General features: G+C 38.9%; 1 protein-coding gene across 4 annotated transcripts in view; it reads right to left on the bottom strand.

The window, feature by feature from the left end:
* Window positions 1-1,863: 1,863 nt before the first annotated feature.
* MAP3K7CL (MAP3K7 C-terminal like) overlaps window positions 1,864-21,838 on the bottom strand; it is a 36,399-nt gene continuing 16,424 nt past the window's right edge. For all 4 annotated transcript variants that reach the window (XM_046648250.1, XM_046648251.1, XM_046648252.1 and 1 more), the window contains exons 3-5: window positions 21,417-21,478; window positions 11,262-11,377; window positions 1,864-2,943 (exon numbers count right to left, since the gene is read on the bottom strand). In XM_046648250.1, the coding sequence (XP_046504206.1) occupies window positions 2,763-2,943; window positions 11,262-11,377; window positions 21,417-21,478 (359 nt within the window). In that variant the 3' untranslated portion in view covers window positions 1,864-2,762. The remainder of the gene's footprint in view (window positions 2,944-11,261; window positions 11,378-21,416; window positions 21,479-21,838) is intronic.

The raw sequence follows: 21,838 nt of genomic DNA, 5'->3' as shown, positions 1-21,838 counted from the left end.
CAAACCCAGGAACCCTGGACCACGGAAGCAGAGCATGTAAACTTAACCACTACGCCACTGGGCCAGCCCCAATAAACTTTAGTTAAATGAAATTTGAATTCCATATTCCTTTTAGTGCCTTAGTTGTGTTGTCTTAATGATATATCCAAGCCCAGGTGCCAGCATGATAGAGAAACGTGCTCTGCCAATACCAGTGATTAGAGATTTGACTGCTAGCCATGTGCAACCACATTCTTTTCATGTCTGCATAAACTAAATGGCTCACAATAGCAAATTCTTTAGTAGAGCAACTGCAAAATATAATGTGGGTTACATTTTCCTTTAATTCTCTAAGGCAAGCACCCTTGCCTTAATAATATTAGGACCTCTGTGCTCTTTTTAATCCTCTATAACATTTTCATTATTGCTAATAGGAAGAATATTGTAAACATATTTGAAGACAGAAAATTCTTAAATGATTCTGTGTTATACAGATAATATGCAGTGGTAAATAAGACTGGGGGAAACATCAAATGAATGAAAAGATGAGTCCAATAATATAAGAAATTTTGCCTTTAGATTTCTCTGATAATGCTACAAAAGTAGATGATGTTTTCATATTTTTAATGAATAAAAGTCTGCTTAGAATGCATACACCTAGGGAAACGCTTGCTTTTGGGTCATGAATAGATATCTTTTGGAAACACAGCAAAATTTCAGGCTGAGACTAGCACAGATATGAGAACTATTTACTCTGTGTCTCCTTAATGTAATGCCAGTGGTGTGCAAACATTTTAACCCTGTTAAATTATTTTCATTCTGGTAAGCAGAGAGACATTGGAACTATATTTCCCTGCCCCTTATTTTCTATAAGGGGCATGACTGCTTGAATTCTGTAAATATATGTAACCCTCTCCAGATGGGCAGTGAGCAAAAAATAATCCATGTATTTAAAGGTTGGTAACTTACCCTTCTTCCTCCCATTCCATTAACCCTGGATTTATATAAATTTAGTGAACAACCCTCCTTTACATTAGTATTTATAAGTCTTGAGGTTGCTAAAAACAAATGTTCTTCCAGGATAATAGAGACTTTCTCTTTGGTCAAATGTTAAAACAGCTTAAGCGAGAATGGGCTCATATAACATTAAAACTCTGAGATCTATTGAAAAGCTTCATTTTACAAAAAAGGAAACTGAGGGTCAGGAAGCTTAAGGACCTCATGGACTCTGCACCACATGGCAAGAAACCCGTGGTCTTGCAGCGTGCTTCCCCTTGGCATTGTCCAGTGGTTAGCCTAGCCCAGAGGGTATCAACCTGGCACCATTGGCATGTTGGGCCAGACATGCCAATGTTCTTTGTTGTTGGGATGCTGTCCTGTGCATTGCAGGATGTTTAGCAGCATCCCTGGCCTCTGTCCTCTAGATGCCAGTAGCAACCCTCATCCTAGTCCTGACAACAACAAAAGAAGTCTCTAGACGTTTCCAAATGTCCCCTGGGAATAAAATCACCTACTCCCACCCCCCGATTGATAACAACTGGTCTATCCCAGGCCATCTTATTGTTTTAATCAACTATTTATTCTCTTTTATGTTTCCTGGGCAAATACCTTAAGACTCTAATGCATCGTGTTCAGTATTAGAGCTCTGAGTGGTTTATATGAGAAACCACAGTCTTTCCAAGAAAAAGGACTTGGCTGCTTTTTTTTTGGCACATACAAATACAGCTAAGACAAAACTCTGGCTGGGGTTAGTCAACCCCAACTTTCAGCATCAGGGAGATTAAGACAGGGACAAACTACAGGCTGACCGTTTTGATCCATGTTTAATGAAAAAGAAGTTACCCGAATAGAAATTGATATAAAACAAAGAAATCAATTTGGGAAAATACGGTGGTAAATAGAAGTAGGGGAAAATCATTTCAATCTTGAATTTACTCATATATTCCTACTAGTTATTACTGACCACAACATCTCCTTAAATCCAAACCAAAGTAATAGTTATAATTATACTGATGTTTTCAGGGGAACTCACCAAAGTACTATCCAAATAATACTTTTCCATTTCTCCCATGTCCCAGAACACACACAAGCAAAGGCAGAGATGTTTACTGGGAGGTAACGTGCCATAAAGAAAATGCAGCCTTATCAGCTTTTTATTACACCGGCAAGTTAGCACTGGCAAATGTGCTATCGGCACCAACATCCTCTCTGTTAATATTTTCATGAGCAAGCTTTTGTGATATGCAACCATTTATTCTTAGTACAATCAATCATTGAGGAATTAAACCAACTCTGGTGAATGTAAATACATGCGGGGAGGTTTCTGACGGTTCAGATTTGAGCATGGTTGAAGTATCAAAGATGTGAAATTTAAAAATACAAGAGCTGGCACTGCAATGAGCATCTTTCTGCTTTATCTCACAGCTTCATTCCGTTCAGCTCCTGCTGCTTAATGGAGTCAGTCAATATTCTATTTTTATCATTTTCTACCCAGATGTACAACAGCATCATAGCTTCCTAAATAAGAAAAAAAATATCTTTGGAAAAGAATTATGATCTCTGAAAACATATACTGGTGATAAGTTCGCTTTAATTCTCTTATTTAAAATAAAATATCCCTTCTCTCAAACTAGATCTGGCCAGCATTAAACTCATTATAGACCTTTGCCATGCAGGTAATAAGAGAAGAAATAGATTTTATTCACCATCTCTTTAAAATAAAAATCTTTTGGCCAGTGCATGGCGGTCACCAACCTCTTAGGCTTACATTGAATAATTTAAAGTTAGGAGGAGCCCTGTCTCTTCTGATACTGTATTCTCAGTTTTTCCAGTTGCTCTACACATTGTGACTGGGCCAACTTCAACGTCCGGTTCTCCTCTGTCAGCGCCTCGAATTCCCGAGCCAGCTGAGCAGCATCCAGCTTCTCCTTTTCCGCCTGATCCAGCTTGGCAAGCAGCTCCTTTCTGAAGATTCAAGGGGGCAGATAAGGAAGAAGCACAAAACTGAATGCAAACAAATTCAAATATGCAGTAATAGCAGAATGGAAGCAAAATGTTTCATTCTGCTCTTCTAAATTTTACCCATCTCTACTTGCCTCCAACTACTTTCTTTTATTTTTCCAGTTTCACAGGTTTTAGATCCCTTTATTTTACTCTAGCACCTTGACTAGGCACATCCAAAATACTAAACATACACACAAAAAAAGCTCAAGAAGTCCTTCCACAGTCAAAACGGAGGATCCTTTTAGAAGCACAACAAATTGTAAAAATTACATATACACATATATATGCATATACAGATACGTAGATAAGTATGCCATCTCTCTGAGAGAGAGAACCTCAATAGTGTGTAGTGTTGGGGAAGGGAGACTAAAGCACACTGAGGAATGTTTTTAATAATTAGTGATATATGGGAGTTCTTTACACTATTTTTGCAACTTTTCTGTAAGTTTAAAACTATCAAAATAAAAAGTTACCCTGGGAAAAGGACAAAAAGCAAATCAGAACAGAAGTTCTAGTATTTTCTTCCTGCACCAATGGACTGCCTCTAGTGACATCTAATTTGGTGACCACTGAGCAAAACCAGACATTGGAAAGGAAATACCCATCAGGGACAAAGGGAAGATAATCTGGAAAGTTGATATGCATATACTCAAAGTTCCCTCGGGCTCTTACTGATCTTTGAATCTTGCATGGTGTTTAGAATATAAAGGCTCCCAATAAATATTTGCTGAACGAATAATTGAAGAGTAAGTTATGTCAGAGACAAATAAGGTATATTTTAAAGATGAGGAAATAGAAACTCAAAGTGCTTAATTTAACTGAAGTTATACAGCTAATAAGAAAGAGCCAGCATTCAAACCTATCCTTCTGATGAAATGTTTAGGGCTTTTTGTCTCTAAGCATATTTTAAGGAATAAATGTCAACAATTAAATATTAGTAAATTTCCTATGTAACTATCTTAAAGAAATAGATGAATAAACTTATACAAATAAAAGAGACTTGCCTCTAAATCCTCCCCCCATCATATCATCTATTCCTGTTCTTTTTTTCCTTTCAAATTAACTGTGTCACACAAATAATTCATGTGGAAATAGATTTCTGCTTTCACATCATGGAACAGAAGTTGGCAGTATTGGGTATAACAATGACTATTGTCCTTGTTCCATATCTGAGTTCATTTAAAACTCCTGAGGACATCTGATATTAGTTTTGACTGCTAGGGAAAATAAATCACAAAATCAAGATTTTTCAACTAAAAGGAATGGTCAAGATTGTCTAGTCCAATCTTCTTGCATCAGAGAAAGTCAATAATAATTTCTTCCTTACTGGAATCAAGAAAACTCAACTGATAGGTTTCTAAATTAGTTTCATGTATTTGATAAGCAATTATACATGTATTCAATGACTACTCAAGACATCTGTTGTCTCCAGTCTAGCACCTATTTATATAGACATATTTATGTTCCTCCATTAGCAATTCGTAATTAAACCCTGGCACATCAAGCTGCAGAGACAATCTTATAAATAGATGATCTGAAGAATAAATCAATGTCTATAATTGGCTAGAATGTGGTCTTGTCTTTGATTTCTCGTTTATCATGTCTCTCATTCCCTTCAACGTAATGTAATATGGGGGTAGAAGACCACAGTTACAAGAATCTCATTCCTGAAGTCAAGAACCTGTAACATAGATTTCCACATGATGCACCTCAACAGTGAAAAGGCCATAACCTTGGGTCCACTGTACATCATCTCCCGTGCCCATCCTAAGCCACATGCCTGGAAAAGTTTTTATTTGCAAAGACAAATCGAGGAAGGGAAAGTCCAAGTGGGTTGCTAAAGAGAACTTTGAAACTTTCTGGAAACTAATTCCAAAATTAAGGAGATTCTTTATGTTGCAGAAGGTTGGGACATGGATTCATCATTAGAACAAATATTTCTTTGTTTCTGGAAAAACCACTACCATGGTTCTTGGGACTTTCAAAGTTGACTAAAGACTTTTATTTGGAAAAGACAAAATCCTAGGTTTCAATGAGCTAAAGAGTTTCGGGTAATAATGTAATAAAATACTATCTTCATCATAGGGAAAATTTTATTTTAAATAATGAGATAGACTGCACTGTGGGCGGTTCTTGAGAGATGTGTATTCTCGTACTAGCATTTATACACAGGAGAGAAGGAGTAGATGCCTCATGAGGACAAAAAGGAAGTGAAAGCCCACCTTCATTTTATACAGGTGGAGGAACAATAAAGGTCTCGAAAGGAAATTTCCGGAGCACAGTCTGGACTGTGGTGTTGGAGCCCTAAAAAGAATAACGCATGAAGAACAAATGTATTTCATCTTTTGGGAACCAAAAGGCAACACTATATCCTTGCAGGAAGAAGTGACATTTGCTCTAAAGTAGAGTTTCTCGCCTTGACACAATTGACCTTTTGGCCCAGACGTCTCTTTGTTGGTTGTGGCTGTCCTACACATTGGCAATATAGAAGGTTTAGCATTCTTAGCCTCTACTTACTAGATGACAGTAGCACCTCCCCCAAGCACACCTCCCACCCCTTGCATTCATTATAACCAAAAATGTCTCTAGACATTGCCCTTGTCCTTTGGCTGGAGGTTGGCAGGGGGAGGATTCAGCTTGGTTAAGAGCCACAACTCTAAAAGGAAGTGGAGTTTCCCACTATCCATAGCCTAAAAAGAGTTAACTCAGAGACAGGAATAAGGTGAAAGGCAAAATGTTTCCTCGGTCTGCTCCACCAGAGATTGGAGCCTCTTTCCTTAGCAAAGGAGACCTACTTAAAGGCATTCTCATTGAGTAGAGGTAAAGATTCTGTCTGTTTTAATATGGTTCTTCAGACAGAGGGTTAGGTGGAGAGACACCTGGGAATGAGATTCCAGTTAAAAGACTGGACTGCATGTAGTCAGGTGGCATAAAAGGCCCAAATCATTATGATCGGGCATGAATGGAAAGTATGATCTCACAGCCTGATGACATTTGGGATATTGGGATTTCACATAAAACTCAATCCTAAAATGAAAGAATCCCTTTGGCTATGCCTCTGCCTCCTTAAGCAAAGAGAATAACCGAGACAGTTCTTTGGTCCTTCCATTCATTCTCTCCACAACTATTTACTGAAATCCTATTGCAAACAAGGCACTGTCCTCAATTCTTGTTAGCCAAGGTAGTCTCGGGAAGCCTATCTCCACAGTTGAAAGATGAACTCAAATCCTACACCTTACCCATATCTTAGGAAAGAGGATGGAAAATTTCCCCCACGTTACTACAACCCTGCAAACACTTGTGGAGAAATATCTCCATTTACTTTTTTTTTTTTTTTATGACAGTGGAAACCTAATTTCTGAGGACTGAGTAAATCCTTAAGAAAAATATGCTTGGAATAGAAAAGTGAGGTTTCTTTTTCAATGTTTTCTAGATGTGGGATCCTTTTTCAAAGAAAAGCATACCCTGAAGTGAAGTAAATAAAACAGATAAAGTTGGCCCTTCTCTGGTTGGTCCCTGTACACTGATACCTCTGATCCCAATCTTTGAGATGTTTCCCAGAACACAGTTTAAAACCTCTGCCTTCAGGAATGTCCTAATGAAATAAACGTTTCTGACTAAACATAAAAAGCTCTTGTTATTGGAAATTTCAGGATAAATTAAATACCATGACTAAAAACAAATCAAAACAGGGCTATTTTTAGACTATGCTTTTACAAATCACATATGCTCCCTTTTTCCCCATCCTGATATGTTCCCCTCAATGAGATGTTGCTCCATCAATCATATTTTATATATTTTTGAAAGACATGAAGAGATAGGTCTAACGTTGATTGTGGCATTCCCATAGGAAAACCCTTTCCAATGTTTTTCCTGAACCCACTAAAATTATATAAGGTTTTTTCAACTCAATAATAAATAGACAAATAACCCAATTAAAAATGAGTAAAAGATATAAATGGACATTTCTCCAAGAATACATAGAAATGTAAAAAAGCACATGAAAAGCTGCTCAACATTTTTAGCTATCAGGGAAGCATAAATCAAAACCACAATGAGACATTATTTTATACCCACTAGGATGGCTATAACCAAAAAGATATAATAAGCGTGGGTGAAGACGTGGAGAAATCGGAACCCTCATATATTTCTGGTGGGAATATAAAATTGTGCAGCCACTTCAGAAACTGTCTGGAGTTCCTCAAAGGTTCACACATTGAGTTATCACATGACCCAGCAATACTACTCCAAGATACACACCGAAGTGAATTAAAAACAGGCATCTACACAAAAACCTGTACATGAATGTTGCCAGCAGCATATTCATCACAGCCAAAAATGCAAACAACCCAAATGCCCATCAACTGGTAAAGAGATAAATAAAATGTGCTCTATCCCTACAATGGAATATTATTTGGCAACAAAAAGGAACGAAGTCCTGATGCATGAGACCACGTGGAGGAACCTTGAAAACATCATGTTAAGTAAAAGAAGCCAGTCACAAAAGACCACATATTGTATGATTCTATTTATAAGAAATGTCCAGAATAGGCAAATCCATAGAAAGTAGATTAGGGGGTGACAGTGCCTGGGTGGGGGGAGGGAGGAATGGGCAGTGACTGCTCAAGGGTACAAGGTTTCTCTCCAGGATGATGAAAATGCTCTAGATTTGTGATAATGGTTACACAACTCTGTGAATGTCCTGAAAACCATTTAATTCTTTTTTAATTATGTAACATTTTTCAACTTGACTTTTCTGAGTTTACCTCTTTGCCTGATATTCTAAGTCAATCTTCTAACCACCACAGCACCTAGCACAACGTTTCATACATAGAGCAGACAAGTGGTTTTTCCTTTGGACAAGATCACTCTATCTGGAGCAAAGCAACCTTCACAGCTGATCTATTTGTAGTTTAATCATATACTTTAAAAACTTTCTGCCAAACAATTTGGCGATAAATTTCAAAAGTCATAAAATCACTATATTCCATTTCTATAAGTTTCTATTACATACACAAAAAACTGCAGGTGTTGCATAAAAATGCTTATGTTATAATATTTATTGAAAAACAGCCTGTACATGTTTCATGTTACTATATATGCAATTCTATAAAAATATCTATTCACATGTAAAAGGTCCAGAAAGAAACAGGCAAAAATGATAACAGGAGTTCTGTAAAGATGTCGGAATTCTTGGTAATTTTTTAAAGGTTTCAATAAAATTATCATTTTTTTTCAAGTGAAAAGAAAAAAAATTTTTCAATAAAAGCAGGAACAAGCTTTTCTTACATCATTGGTCAATAAGCCAGAAGTGATTCTTTAGACTAAATTCACCCCATGCTGAGTTTATAATCCTAGAAAATGTTTGACTGTATCCATCCAATAGAAATGATTTAGAATAATAGTTCTATCAACTCTTTTCCTCCTCGCTCCTCTGCGGCCTCCCAAACTTGATCCAGGGAGACCCCCTCTGGAGATGAGAGAGAAGTTCAGCTTAACCTACGTCTGCGTGACTCCAATAAAGAGAAACTCTTTAAAATACCTGAGTTAATGTCTAACTTACACTGGCCAATCACCAGAGGCAATGTGATCAGTCACACTCTATGAAATGATGGGGAAGAAATTCTCATCCAAATCACCAAAAAACAGAGGGCGAATTACTTGGGTCAAATCCATTTGGCCCAGTTTCTCTTGCTTAAAAACAAAGACTGTTCAGGAAAATATCTGTTGCAAAATGAATTTCCACTTCAGTAAAGTGTTAATGAAAACAGTGCTTATTGATAACCTTTGGAGGACCAACCTCATGCATTTCTAGATGTAAGATAGAATCACACTTCCTATTTTAACAATTTATCTCAGCAATCCTTTATTGCCGATATTGACTCTGTGTTTTAAATATAGACCACAGAAATTACAAATAAAACATGCGTGCACAGAGGATATTACTATGTCTATAATCAGCCACTCTAAGTCACCTTCACTGGTATTTGACCCTGTGCACAGCTACCTGCTTGGTGACTGGGTACAAAGAGATGTTTAAGGGTGTCTGTGTCTGTGGGGAACTGTACACAGTCAGAAAGGCACGACAGAAACTTAAATGGATAACTCTTGATAGTACTAGCTTACAATAACTGCCAAAAGGATCATTCCAGTGAATTTTCCTTCACTCAGGAGAAGAGCTGACCACTGCAGGACGGTTGAGGCAAGGATATGGGTTAAGGCTTCCCAAGGAAGGGTAGCATTTGCGCAGACAAAGAGGCAGGAAGGAGCGCTCTAGACTTCGAGCTTGGTCTGAGCAAGGGCACAGAGGCAGGAGGGTGGGCTCCTGCCCTGAGAAAAGTGAATAGGCCAGTGTAGCTGAAGATGAGGGAGGAGCTGGAACATTCCACAGAGGTACTAAGGCCATACTGAGGTATGTCTTGAAATCCAGGCCAAGAACTGGGTGTCTTTTTCAAGCAATGTGAAACTGAAGGCAGGGAAACCAGTTACAACATTACGTTGACCGAGATTTACAGCACTAAGTCCCGATCCCAAAGGCTAGAAGCAGGAATGGAGAAAAAGAAACTTGGCTTTATGAAAAAGAAAGGAAAAAAATAGTAAAAGGATTTGGCCTTTGCCTCACATCTAGCTGATTATTTAAGAAGAGAAAGAAAAAAAGACAATATTACAATTTCAAGAAGAGTCCAAAGTTCAAATAGGTTTGAGGAGGAAAAAAGATTAGATTTATAGAAACAGCAGGGATATGTTTCAATGAAAGACCAGACAAGTCACTCTCATAACATTACCCTATCATATTTTTTTAAATGCAACATACAAAAATATAAACTTACAGAACACATAATTTAGTGGATGAGTCTTGCATTGCCAAAAAAAAGAAGAAAAAGCCACACACAGGTTAGTTTAAATAGCAAAGTTCTCCAGTAACTGTGATCTGAAGAGCTTACAAATAAATATGTAATTACTTGCCTTTTTTCTGTCACGAAATCGCAGTTCACACACACACACACACAACGCTGGAACATACATTTATGGGCTACTGATTATTCAGTCTTCTTTAACTTCATCACTGGTCACATTATGAATAAGCTTCTTCAGTTCCTTTATGAAACTTTTTTAGGACTCAGATTGTGTGCAATCTGAACATTCTAATCAATTTACGAAAACTCTTAGACTCATCTTCCCCTCATAAGTCTGAGACGTAGAGCCCTAAAACCCATACCACCCCACCATGTTATATTGTCCAACTGTCATTCTTGGGAGGTCTCCAAAGAGTCCCAAGAATTTCATAAATTTTTCAAAACAAAATATATTTCACTTGATTTGATTTAAAAATTAAGTCATGAATATATATCATGTGTCACTCCAGTAAGAGGAAGGGGAGAGCTAGAACGTTAAAGATAATATGTTTGGATTATGTGTCACTTGTTCCACAAAAATTTCTTGGGCATCTTTATGCCATGGACTGTGTGTGGCTTCAGGAACACGATGGCGAGCAACACTTGACTCTCCCTGCTCTTATGGCACTTACCACTTAGTAAGAAATGCAAATATTAATCAAAAGATCTCCCTAATAAATAGGCAAGTGCAAGCTGATCATTGCTGTGACAGAAAGGTGTCTGATGCTTTGAAAGAATGAAAGAATGGGACAACTGGGGTGAACATCGGCAGATTAAAATTCAATTAAAAAGGAGAATTCTGAAACAAAAACTTATGCGTGAGTAAAATTAGCATGCTTTAATTAACAGAACTGTGTTATTCCCTACAGCAGAACTGTAACGTTAATAGAAGCTATCAAGATAAAACCTTTGACTATTGGACTATAAAATACAGTTAGTCAACAAATATATTTACATTATTCCAAGAGCTAGCCCAGCGGGAACTCCACCATGTAAGCATTAATTAAAATTCACCCCAGGCCAAAGTGCTCTGGGACCTCTGGGCAACATTCACAAGGAACATCTTACGGCTCTGGGTGGTATTTTGACATTTTTAATTTCCTGAACTAAAAATGCTTATTAAAAAATTAAGTTTTGGATAGGAAGTTCTCCTGCGGTCCCTCTCACTACTCTGTAAAGTATTTAATCTACAGTAGTTCCACTGGGATCATTTCTATAATCAAACATGACATACATGCTAGTTTCCTAGTAACCTCTCAACTCTGGAATGTCATTCCTCCTCCCTTCCTCCCTCCCCCTCACTCTCAGGCTCACACTATCCCCTCCCACCTGTCCCCACTCCATGACCAGTAGACCGTGCTCAGAGGCGAGGGCACTACTCACTTCCTTTCCTCAAGCAGAGCGATTTCCTTTTTGACCTCATGGTATTCTTCCGCTATTTGGCAGTGCTGTTTGAACACCTCCATGGATTCCAGCGAGTCATGACAAGGCGGCAGAGGCTTCACAAACAAGAAGAAGAAATCAGTACATTTTCTTGCATCAGAATAAATTATCAACCATTTTGCTCTGCTGAGGTTCTTTAAAGGGAAATTTTTTGCGCGAGAATAGCATCATCAGTCAACATTGGACAGAATTCGGCTGATTCCACTTGACTAAAAATAGAGAGGCGGACTGATGTTCCCCACATTCATCTTCCAGTGTCATTCACGGGCATTCCCAGGCCGGAGCCAGAGCTGCGAGACCCATTATGTGTCAGTACCTGCCAAGCGTTGGAGTAAAAATAAGTCTCCTAATAATTCCACGCTTCTCCCTAGAAATCTTAAACTCTGCTTTAGAGAATGGTAGTGATGGGGAAATATTCAGTTGTCTGTTTCAATTACCCCTTGCTTTCTGTTCCTGTAGCCCAGAGGCATAAACTCATTTTATGTAGGGGAGTTGCTCTATGAGAGAGGCTCTCTTCTGAGAAATGCATCCAAACTAAAGAAATGATGCTGGGCAGGAAATAACACTTTCAAGGATTAACAAACCAGACAAAGACCAAATCCCAAGTAAAAAGATGCTTATAATATGTGAGGTCAAAGAACATGAATTTGTAGCTTTGCTTTTCTCCTATCCATGAAGAAAACAAAGGCCAGCATGGCAAGCCTTGCTAACCACAACACATTGAAAATCCTACTTCTGGAAATTAAAGAACTAGCTACCCCTGAGTTTACAATTCTAATTTCTAGTTAGCAACGCCACTAGAAGCATTATTTTTAGGAACACTGGTTAAAGTCTTTTAAAGAGTTTTTTAATCACTTTTTTCAATTATTTATGGAAAAAAGTGTTATATAATTTTGGAGAAATACAATTTCATTGTTAAAAGGGCTCTTCAGTCTAATCCTTTCTTCACAATAGTCTATACATGTAAGCTTTGTGTCTAACTCATATTCTCACTAATTTTATAGTAAATTGAGAACTAACGAATTTTTTAGTACTTGCTCCTTTCATTATATTCTTCAAGGACACAGATTTCTTTGGGTGTCATATTTAGCGACCCCACCAAAGATGCAATAGAAATCTATAAAGTGTATTGTCTGATTGATAGATGACCCTTCCTATTTATCATGAGGCTCTGAATAGAGATCTAAGGAAATAAAATGGTAAATAGATTCAGATGAAATTTACCTTCATGTGGAATATCCATTGTGTCCTAATTCCTGGAAAATCTAACAATAACTGTATTATGTAGCATCCTTCCCTACAGCCCCATGAACACGTTCACAGCATAAACTCAGCCTGGTGGTGTCATTATCCGTTTCGATAAAGAAATAAATGGAAAAGTACTGCCCAGGAGCATTACAGTATAACTCATCCCATGAGATAACACTGTTGCCAAAGGAATTCAGAACTGCTGGCTCCTCCGAGTCTATGTCCTAGAAATCACTACCCCCTCATCAATTTTCACCTGTTACACTGGCAAATGACCAGGTATAACAGTAAGGGGAATGCAAGCAATTTACTCTGGGCACCCTAGCCAAGCCACTATTAAATCATCTGTGCCCTGTTAAAGGATTTGCATCCTGGAAGGCCCTAAGACTTTACGCATCCTATTTCCTGTCCTCATGAACACTCATAAACTACACTCAGTGCAGGCCATAACTTGCCGCATGGAGGTATCTAAACCATGGATTCAGCACAGTTACCTATGTGACGGTAAAAAGCTTCTAGGACTCTGTGTAAAGGATTTGCATGCATGAAGGATATAGAGGAGAGCTGCCATATAAAGGGATAAGTGTCCTTTGCTGCTATAATTAAAAAGGAAAACTAAAAATTACACATATAATTTTCCTAAGAAGAGAGAAGTCTCTTTTGCCCTTTAGGTTGCAACCTAATGCTTTTTATTAAGCGTAAAGTTTCTTCATTTGTTCTTTTTTTATTGGCACTGATAATTGTGGGAAATTTGAAGATATTACATATAGGTTGCGTGATCATGCTGCTAAGGGTACACAAGGATCAGGAGTATTTTAGCATATATTCAGTGTCCTCATATGCTTTAGGAGGATGATCGTACTACTTATACATAATATTTTCAAGATTTCTCATAATTAAGAAGTAGTGTCAATTAAAAAAGAACAAGCTAAAAAGGCTGAGTGTTCGGTGTTTCAGGGAATAAAAGGATTCTGGTTGTCACTTCAGCTTTCAGCTCCTGCAAGCACTGTGTTCACCCCAACCTGACATATAACCCAGCACCACTTCAAGTTCTCCCAATTTGGGTGAACACATTAAAGAGCAATATAGATCTTTTTTTTAAGCAGGGAGGGAAGTTATGTCACATAATCCAACACAACATTGTAAAATGATCTCATTAGTTGCCAGGGGCTGGGGGGAGGGGGAAATGGGGAGTTATTGTTGAATGGGCAGAGTTTCAGTTTTGTAAGATGAAAAAGTTCTGGGGATTGGTCACACAACAATGTAAATATACTTAACACTACTGAGCTGTACACTTTAAAATGATTAAGATGGTAAAATTTATGTTATGTGTTTTTGCAATAAAAAAAAGTTAATGCAAAAAAATTTATAATTAAATCTTTCTCTTGCTGCTAGCCCATCTTCTAATCATTGCTACCAGGATTCCTTATCTGAGGCTCACTGCATTCACACCCAGCCGTTCTCTGCAGGAAACTTAAAATTTCTCATCCCTTTATAATCAGGAACCATTCACCACTAATCCCAAATGTTGCTGGACAAATCACAGCACCCTCTGATCAGCAGGACCCCGTGTCCTTAGAAGGCATTTGACATCATTGGATGTTTACACTAGCCCAGAAAACTCATCAAATAATTTTTTAAACACATATGGTTCTCATCTCAACAGGAATTCTGGTGATTAAGAGTATTAAGAGATTTGGGTTTTAGAGCCAGCCCTGATGGCCTAGTGATTCAAGTTCAGTGCGCTCTGCTTGGGTGGCCTGGGTTCAGTTCCTGGGCACAGAACCACACCACTCATCAGTCAGCAGCCATGCTGTGGTGGCAGCTCACATAGTGGAACTAGAAGCACATACCACTAGAATACCCAACTATGTGCTAGGGCTTTGGGGAGGAAAACAAAAAGAGGAAGATTGGCAACAGATGTTAGCTCAGGACGAATCTTTCCCAGAAAAACAAAGAAGATATTTAGGTTTTAGACCTAATATAAAAAGCAGAACTATAGAGTAATGAGATGTGTTGCTCTGTATGACATTGAATACTCTCATTGCTTTATGATATAAGGTGTGTTTGTGTATTCACATGTATGCGTGTAGGGTCTTCCGCACCAGGGGTGACTCTCTCTTACCTTCTCATAGCTCCTCAAAATAAGAGACAATATATGACCAAGAGTATTCATTGAATAAATGTTTTTGCCTGAGGAAATAGAGTCCCAAAATTCAAGTGCAGGAATCAGGTGTCCAAATTAAAAACGGAGCTGCCAGTAGGCTTATGTCATGTGATACTTAAAACACTGGTGCTCATGAATTAATTGGCCATACATGGTTTAAGATACTGTTTAGCAGACAGTTACATTAAAAACTAAGAAATAACTCAAAAGATGCCTGTGGTAACCAGATGAAAAACATCTATTAACTTCTTGGAATAAAAATTAACACATTTATTTTTATTTCAATTCTCATTGCTTAATTTTGACTACTCTCGTCCAAGAAATCTTCATGGTTATAATCTCATGCTGGGAATGGATAAGCAATAAATAAACTCTTAGTGTTTATAGTAAATTTATTTTCTCATCAGGAGGAGAAGATTCCTTGTTATCTTCCCCACAATTACGCCACATCTTCCCACACTTTGGATACATCGATTCCACACTCTTGCTTAAAGAGTGAAATATTGCATTCCAAAGGTATTTGATTTGACAATGAAAAAGTAAAAGTATCCTCCATGCACTAAAACATCAATTCTGTAAGGTCACAGAAACAACTTTTCAGAATCACTCGACGCCATGGTATCTGGTCAACTCACAACACAGGCAGTTCTAAGAAAGTTAAATTAAGACATTCTCCTAACAGCATCGCAAGCCAACTTGGAAACACATTTTTCCAAGACACAGATTGGGGTTTGGATGAGGTCAGAGCCCAGGAGGGGGCACTTCCTCCTCACCCCCTTTCCTCCATCTCCTCCTCCTCTTGCTGCTGCCTGTGGACGGAGCTTGCAAGGGCTTTAAATTACATGGCAGTGCGAGTGAGTCGCTACTATCTCTGGTATCCACCCCAATCATCAGGACCAATTTAACAAGATGAAGTAACAGAGAAACCACAAGCTTCTGTTCCAAGAATGCCAGCTTGAGCCACACCATCCCATCTCCGCTCTTTGCCCAGGACCATCAGTTTATAGCAAGCTCCTCCTGAAATGGACTCCGTCCTCTGGAAAGGGCCCCGTGGGAGAGGACCCAGCCAAGCATCTCTCTCCAAGGGACAAAGCCAGCTTGAGCGTTTCCGTTTTCTACTTGGCTTCTTCAAATACTACTGGCCCCATCCACTTGAAAAATGTAAGAATTTAATTTTCCTATCCTGGCTTCCCACACACAAGATATATTTAGGAAGCTAAATATTCAACAGTTGCTGAGCTCACTTGTATTTGTTCCTTGATTCTCACTCAGTGTTATCTTTATTTTGGGGGGAGGGGGGATGAGAGTGTCTGGTTTAAATTTATGCTACCTTTTAATGTCCCCAAATTAATAAGCATAATTGGTTGAAATCAAGTGAAGAAAACATAGTCCAGACTAATTCCAATATTTGAAAACTCTGTTATCTTAGAATTTTAAATATTTTAGAAATATTTTAAGAACTGACATTTCTATAGTATCTATGTTAGAATCAAAGTCAGCACCAGTAATTATAATACATGTCTTTCTTTACACTATATAACAATGGAATGAAGTATATTTAAGTCATTTCTATGGAGATAAACAATATAAAAGAGAGTGAGAACTCAAGAGTGTCTCAAACTTTTTCAACATGGCATATCTTAATGACCACTGGGCTTCTCAGAAAAAATAGAAATATAAAAAGGTAGCATTGTAAAGTTCCAAGGTATCTATATATATTTTCTGTGTGGTCATAACAGCCAAGGGACAACTGTAAGATACTTTTCAACGTGTGTGAGAGAGAGAATTACAGACACTTGCTGTGCCTTCTGTGGAACTATTTCCTAAATGCATTTCCGGATGTTGTTCAAGACCAGTGTAGTGGAATCCTGGAAGGCTAAGACTTCATTTTCTACCACCTTCATTTCCCAGATATCAAGCGATATGTTGATGCAAGACCTAAAAGAAGTTTCTGGAGTGACTGCTCGGATAACAAGATATTATGGTACACAACTGAAGCTACGAAATTGTTTATTTGTGGAGGTGACATCAGTTTCTGGACTTATCAGAGTCTGTCTGAGAAAAGGCAAGTTCAGTGTGTACCACAGACACCTGTCACTGTCTTCTCAGATTAGATGGGAGGACGTTAGGAAGGATTGAAGCTATTGCTCAATTTGGTTTTTAAAAAAAAAAAAAAGTCATATTGTTTTCCAAGTGCTTTAGCTTAATGAAAAGAAATGGGCAACAGAACCTCTATCCCTAACCCCAAAATCCGAAGAGATGCTTCTTTTATTTCAGTTTATACATATAAAGATAAATTACTTGTTCTCAAATATTTTGTTCAATAAATGATTTCACTAGGGAAGGAAATTAACATTAATTGAGCAATTATCTTTGCCAAGCACTGTGCTAGATCACATTTAATTCCCACAACAACAACGCGAGACAGACATTGTTACCTCCACGTTCTCCAGGTGAGGTTTAGAGAGAGTAAACAACACGCCCCAAATCATAAACTAGTAGGTATGAAGCTGAGATCAAATGCACCCAATCTAATGCCAATGCCCGTGCTCCAGTCATTGAAATTCCCATTGGGGAGTTTATCACAATCTACTCGTTAGCATGTCCTCTACCAGATTATAAAAACGTATTCCTCATTCCACTGCGATTAAGACTACATTATAGGGTAGCTTTGGATCATCCATAGATCAAACCACAGTCCCAAAAACATAGCAACGTGGTTAAATTTTAAGACAAACTTGGTCCTGATCCAAACGCTGGGACTATTAAAGGATTGGACCCTCCCTCAGAATAGAGAGAAAGGTCAGTCATTACCTCTTTTCCAAATAGAAAGAAACTGAGGCCTAAAGAAAAGTAACGATTTTTCATTCATTCTTAGAAGTGGACATAGAATTGGGCCTCCCTTCTTTTGACTCTATGGTTGAAACCAGCTCTGGCCAAATACTGCATCTAAAAGGCATGGAGAATTTAGAAACCAAGTTCCAGGATAGGAATCTGCACAAAATAGAATCAACCTAACACCTGCCCCTGGGCTGAGGCCAAAGGCCCACAAATGAACATTATAATGAGATGTTCATTTTAACACCTACCTGACCCCAAAGTGTCTTGCTCAACATTCTGCATTAATAGAGACATCAAGAGAAATGTTTGTCGCTGCTATTCTTGCACAAGGCTTTTTATGGCTTCTGTGAAAATAGAAGCACGGCGAATTACATGCTCAAACATGTCCACATTCTTGGCAAAGCAACAGAAAAATCTTGGGGGTCAAATTGGTGATGGAGTATCTACCAAACAGATACTTTATAGCCGCATTTTATAAACTATGAAAGAATGCGTAATGGATATCAGAAAGTCGGAACAGATTTTAGAAGGTTCTTCTATAACTACATTATGGCAACGTTGTAAACCAGAAACAAAAAAATCTCCACCTCTCAAAGTAATTGAAGCAGTCCAGAAGTTCTACAAGAGGTGTAAGAGAAAGAAAGCGACCTAGATTCAGAACCAGAGAGCTGGTCTGAATTAGAAAATTTATTTAGACCAAACTTAGGCCTCCTGTTTCTCATCTCTAAAGTGGAGCCATAAGAGTTAGCTTACACAATGGTTGCAAGGATCAAATGAGATCATTTGCAGAGAAACACCCCTCACCTAGTCGAGACTCAATGCGCATGGGTGGGATTTAAATCTGAGGGTGTGCAGAGAGGAAGCCTGGAAAGAATGACCTGGCATCATTTATTTTTCACTAGGCAAGTTTTTAAGGTTCCAGTAGAGATCATCAAGAGTCGGTTCATCCTTAAGCAAAGAGTGACAACCAGAAGACACTTCATATGCCTTTGTAACCTAACTTTTATTCTTCCGTAGAGGATTCTGATGGTTGGTAAAATTCCAAGAGCCGTTACTTGGAGATGAAAGCACATGAGAATGACTGTAAAGACGGCCTGCTCCATGGAATGGATTGCTCCTCTCGTCCATAAAGCATTTTCATTGCTTTCAATACAGACACTTCCTGCTGCAGAATGGCTTAAATTTATATGTTTATCCCAAGCATGGAAACAAGAATCTGCATTTCCATGTACTTTTCTGGGTTAGCTTTCTCCTCTGGAACTTTGTCAGCTTTTTTGTAAACACTCATGCCTGGGTGCATAGAATAAAGGTAACAGGCCACAGTCTCAGACACAGGCAACTCTAACTAAGTGACTTGTCAACTGGCAAATGTTTGTAACAAATTCAATCATACCCTTCACCTAACAAACAAGCACTTAGTTAAATGCTTTTAGATGTAATGCTAGGAATGTTCTCTCGTTCATGAAGAGGTCAAGCAACATCATATTTTAAGGGGGAGAGGACCAAAGCTCATGAGTCAGAAACCAGCCCCTCAACTGGCTAAGTCATTAAAGATCAGTGAAGACGAAATCGTCTCATTGGATTAAAATAAACAGACAATTTCTAATATATGTCAAATGGAATAAAAGCAATAAAAGTCAACCATTTGATGCTTTAATAGAAAAACTATCTGGATAATTGCCAGGAGTGCTATGAATTTTGTGAAGAATGATCCATGAGCCAGGGAACACTGTCAACCTTCCCAGAGGAAAAAAATTGTGCTGTCAATACAAAAAAGTATACTTAATGATCCATTATTTGATGGAGGAACAAGAACCGGAATATGTTTCTAATGTTTTGTTTTCAAAACATGTTTGCTCCTTCTTTTCATCTAACTTCCATGATAATAAAATAGCTTTGAGGTGACTGTTAAAATAAAGGCAAAAAAGAGGCCGGCCCTGTGGCCGGGTGGTTAAGTTCGTGCACTCCACTTTGATGCCCCAGGGTTTTGCCGGTTCAGATCCTGGGTGTGGACATGGCACCACCGCTCATCAAGCCATGCTGAGGCGGGTTCCCACATAGCACAACCAGAGGGACCTGCAACTAGAATATACAACTATGTGCTGGAGGGCCTTGGGGAGAAGAAAAAGAAAAAAGAAGAAGATTGGCAACAGATGTTAGCTCAGGTGCCGATCCTAAAAATAAATAAAAAATAAAGGAGAAAGAAACTGTGACTGGGGAAAGAATAGAGTTATTATTTTACAATCCCAATACATCACCAGCAGCACATACTCAGCCCTGCTGTGAGGATAGAGCCTAAGAAGGAAGGTTGTATGTCATGTGAGCATGCCAGGCGGAAAAGCAGGGGGACAGCTGAATTGTTCTCCACAATGAAAGGAAGTGATTTTGGGGATATGGTTAGACATTGGGAACCAGGACAGCTATTTGAAGACCCAGCATGGGGGACAGGAGAAGACGGAGATAAGATGGCTAATAGCTGCAGAGGAAATTTTAGAGGAGAACAAAGCTGTCTTTTAACAACACATGTGGTGATCAGTCCACCTTGTGGACAATCCTCAGTAATGTCTACACAACTGATATTGCTCTGTTGAGCAGGCTCTCTGTTGGAGGCCTGTGACAATGCCCAGGACTACAGCCGAGGTGAGAATGAGGGCTCCTGCAACAAGCCCAATCACACCTGTTGTGCTCGGTTGATCCTTAGAGGCCACTCTGGCAGTGGAGCACCAGCAGTGGAGCACCAGCTCTTCCAACCTCACCTAGTTGCTGCCAGGTTTTTAACTCAGTGCACTGGGTGCTGAGATAAGAACTGGAGCCAACACGAAGTGACCCCATCTTGGGCTGCATGACAGCTCATTCTGGCTTCTTCCCACCTCTGTCCAGGGCTGTTCAGGACCAGGGGTCCCAAACTCAAGTGACTTCAGGATACCAGGAACACCTATAAATGGGAAAAACTACTGGGTGTAAGATGAAAGGGAACATCAGGGCCTGTTGGAGACTGGAGGCTGCAGACCCCTCCTAAAGTCTTTCAAAATCAACATTTAGGGGAAAAAGTGGTGACCAAGCAAACGTCTGTGCACAGGATTCAAAACTCCTGTTAGACTTGTCCAAATGTGCCTGCAAAGTGAAGTACTCAAGTGAACGTCTGCCCCAAGGCCAATTTCCAGGTATTTTAAGCAGAACCTCTTCCTAAAGCCATCTTTGCCTGGAATCACCATATGCCATCTAAAAAAGATTTAAATGTCATAAATTGGTACCTTTCAAATAATGCTAATGCATTAAAATGGGATATCTTAGATAGGTCATCCATAGACTATGCATATGAAATATTTTTCTCATGGGTCAAACCAGACAGTTTTCAGAAGGTTTAACTTAAAATAATTATATTCTGTGAAAAGTTGTTAGAGAACTGGGGAGGGGGTGGGGGGCTGGAGTAGAGAAAGGAAGATTCTTCTGAAATCTTGCCACACAAGACAAATCTCCTTTGCACAGTTGATTATTTAATCTCTACCCCCAAACAGGTCAAACCTGCAATGCTTAGAGACATGCACAGCAAAGAAGGGCAGGGACCAGCCCTGTTCCCAGGCTTCAGAACTCCTTAGAAGTGGGAGCTAGTTTATACTATAAATTTGTGGTATTCTGGTGCTGTAGTTGGATAACCTGGCAGGGACTTTGCATGAGGGCTTCAGCCTGACTTTGGAGCTCTAGAAACGCAAACCTCGATGACTTGAAGGCTCCCCTCTCTATCTCCAAGTCAGTCTTCCCTAGTTGGGCCGCTCCCCAGCTTACTATATTTTGTGAAACTGAGGAGGAAAGAAGAGAGGCTCTAGAAAAATCCTTACCTGTAGATGCTGTTCTAATTCTGGAAAGACCAGAGGAATGGCGTCTTCAGGAGGTGCATCATCTAAAACATGAAAATAAAAGGATTCTTCACTATAGGGTCCTTTCTCTCACAAGAGTTGTCCTGCTGTTAAACCATCTTTAGACTTCGTCGTTAAACCCTCAGTATATACCGCTTCAGTTATTTCCATCACTTCAGTTGGGGACAGATAGAATGCAGAAGACAATTTTGCTCATTGTCACTACAAACAGAAGCACAGACAGCTTAGCTGGCCTCACCAAAATTTTGCAAACAAATATCAGCATCCTCCAATGTTCCGTCTGGGAGCTCTCCAGTTAACAAGTGCTGCTTGTCTTTCAATACTCCTACGTGAGCCAAAACCAAAAAATATGATCTGCAGGAAAGCACTTTAACAAGGTGCTA

The sequence above is a fragment of the Equus quagga genome, chromosome 21 (genome assembly GCF_021613505.1).
Source record: "Equus quagga isolate Etosha38 chromosome 21, UCLA_HA_Equagga_1.0, whole genome shotgun sequence".
NCBI classification, from domain to species: domain Eukaryota; kingdom Metazoa; phylum Chordata; class Mammalia; order Perissodactyla; family Equidae; genus Equus; species Equus quagga.
The sequence above is the reverse complement of the archived record's forward strand: the minus strand, read 5'-3'. Positions and strand labels throughout refer to the sequence as shown.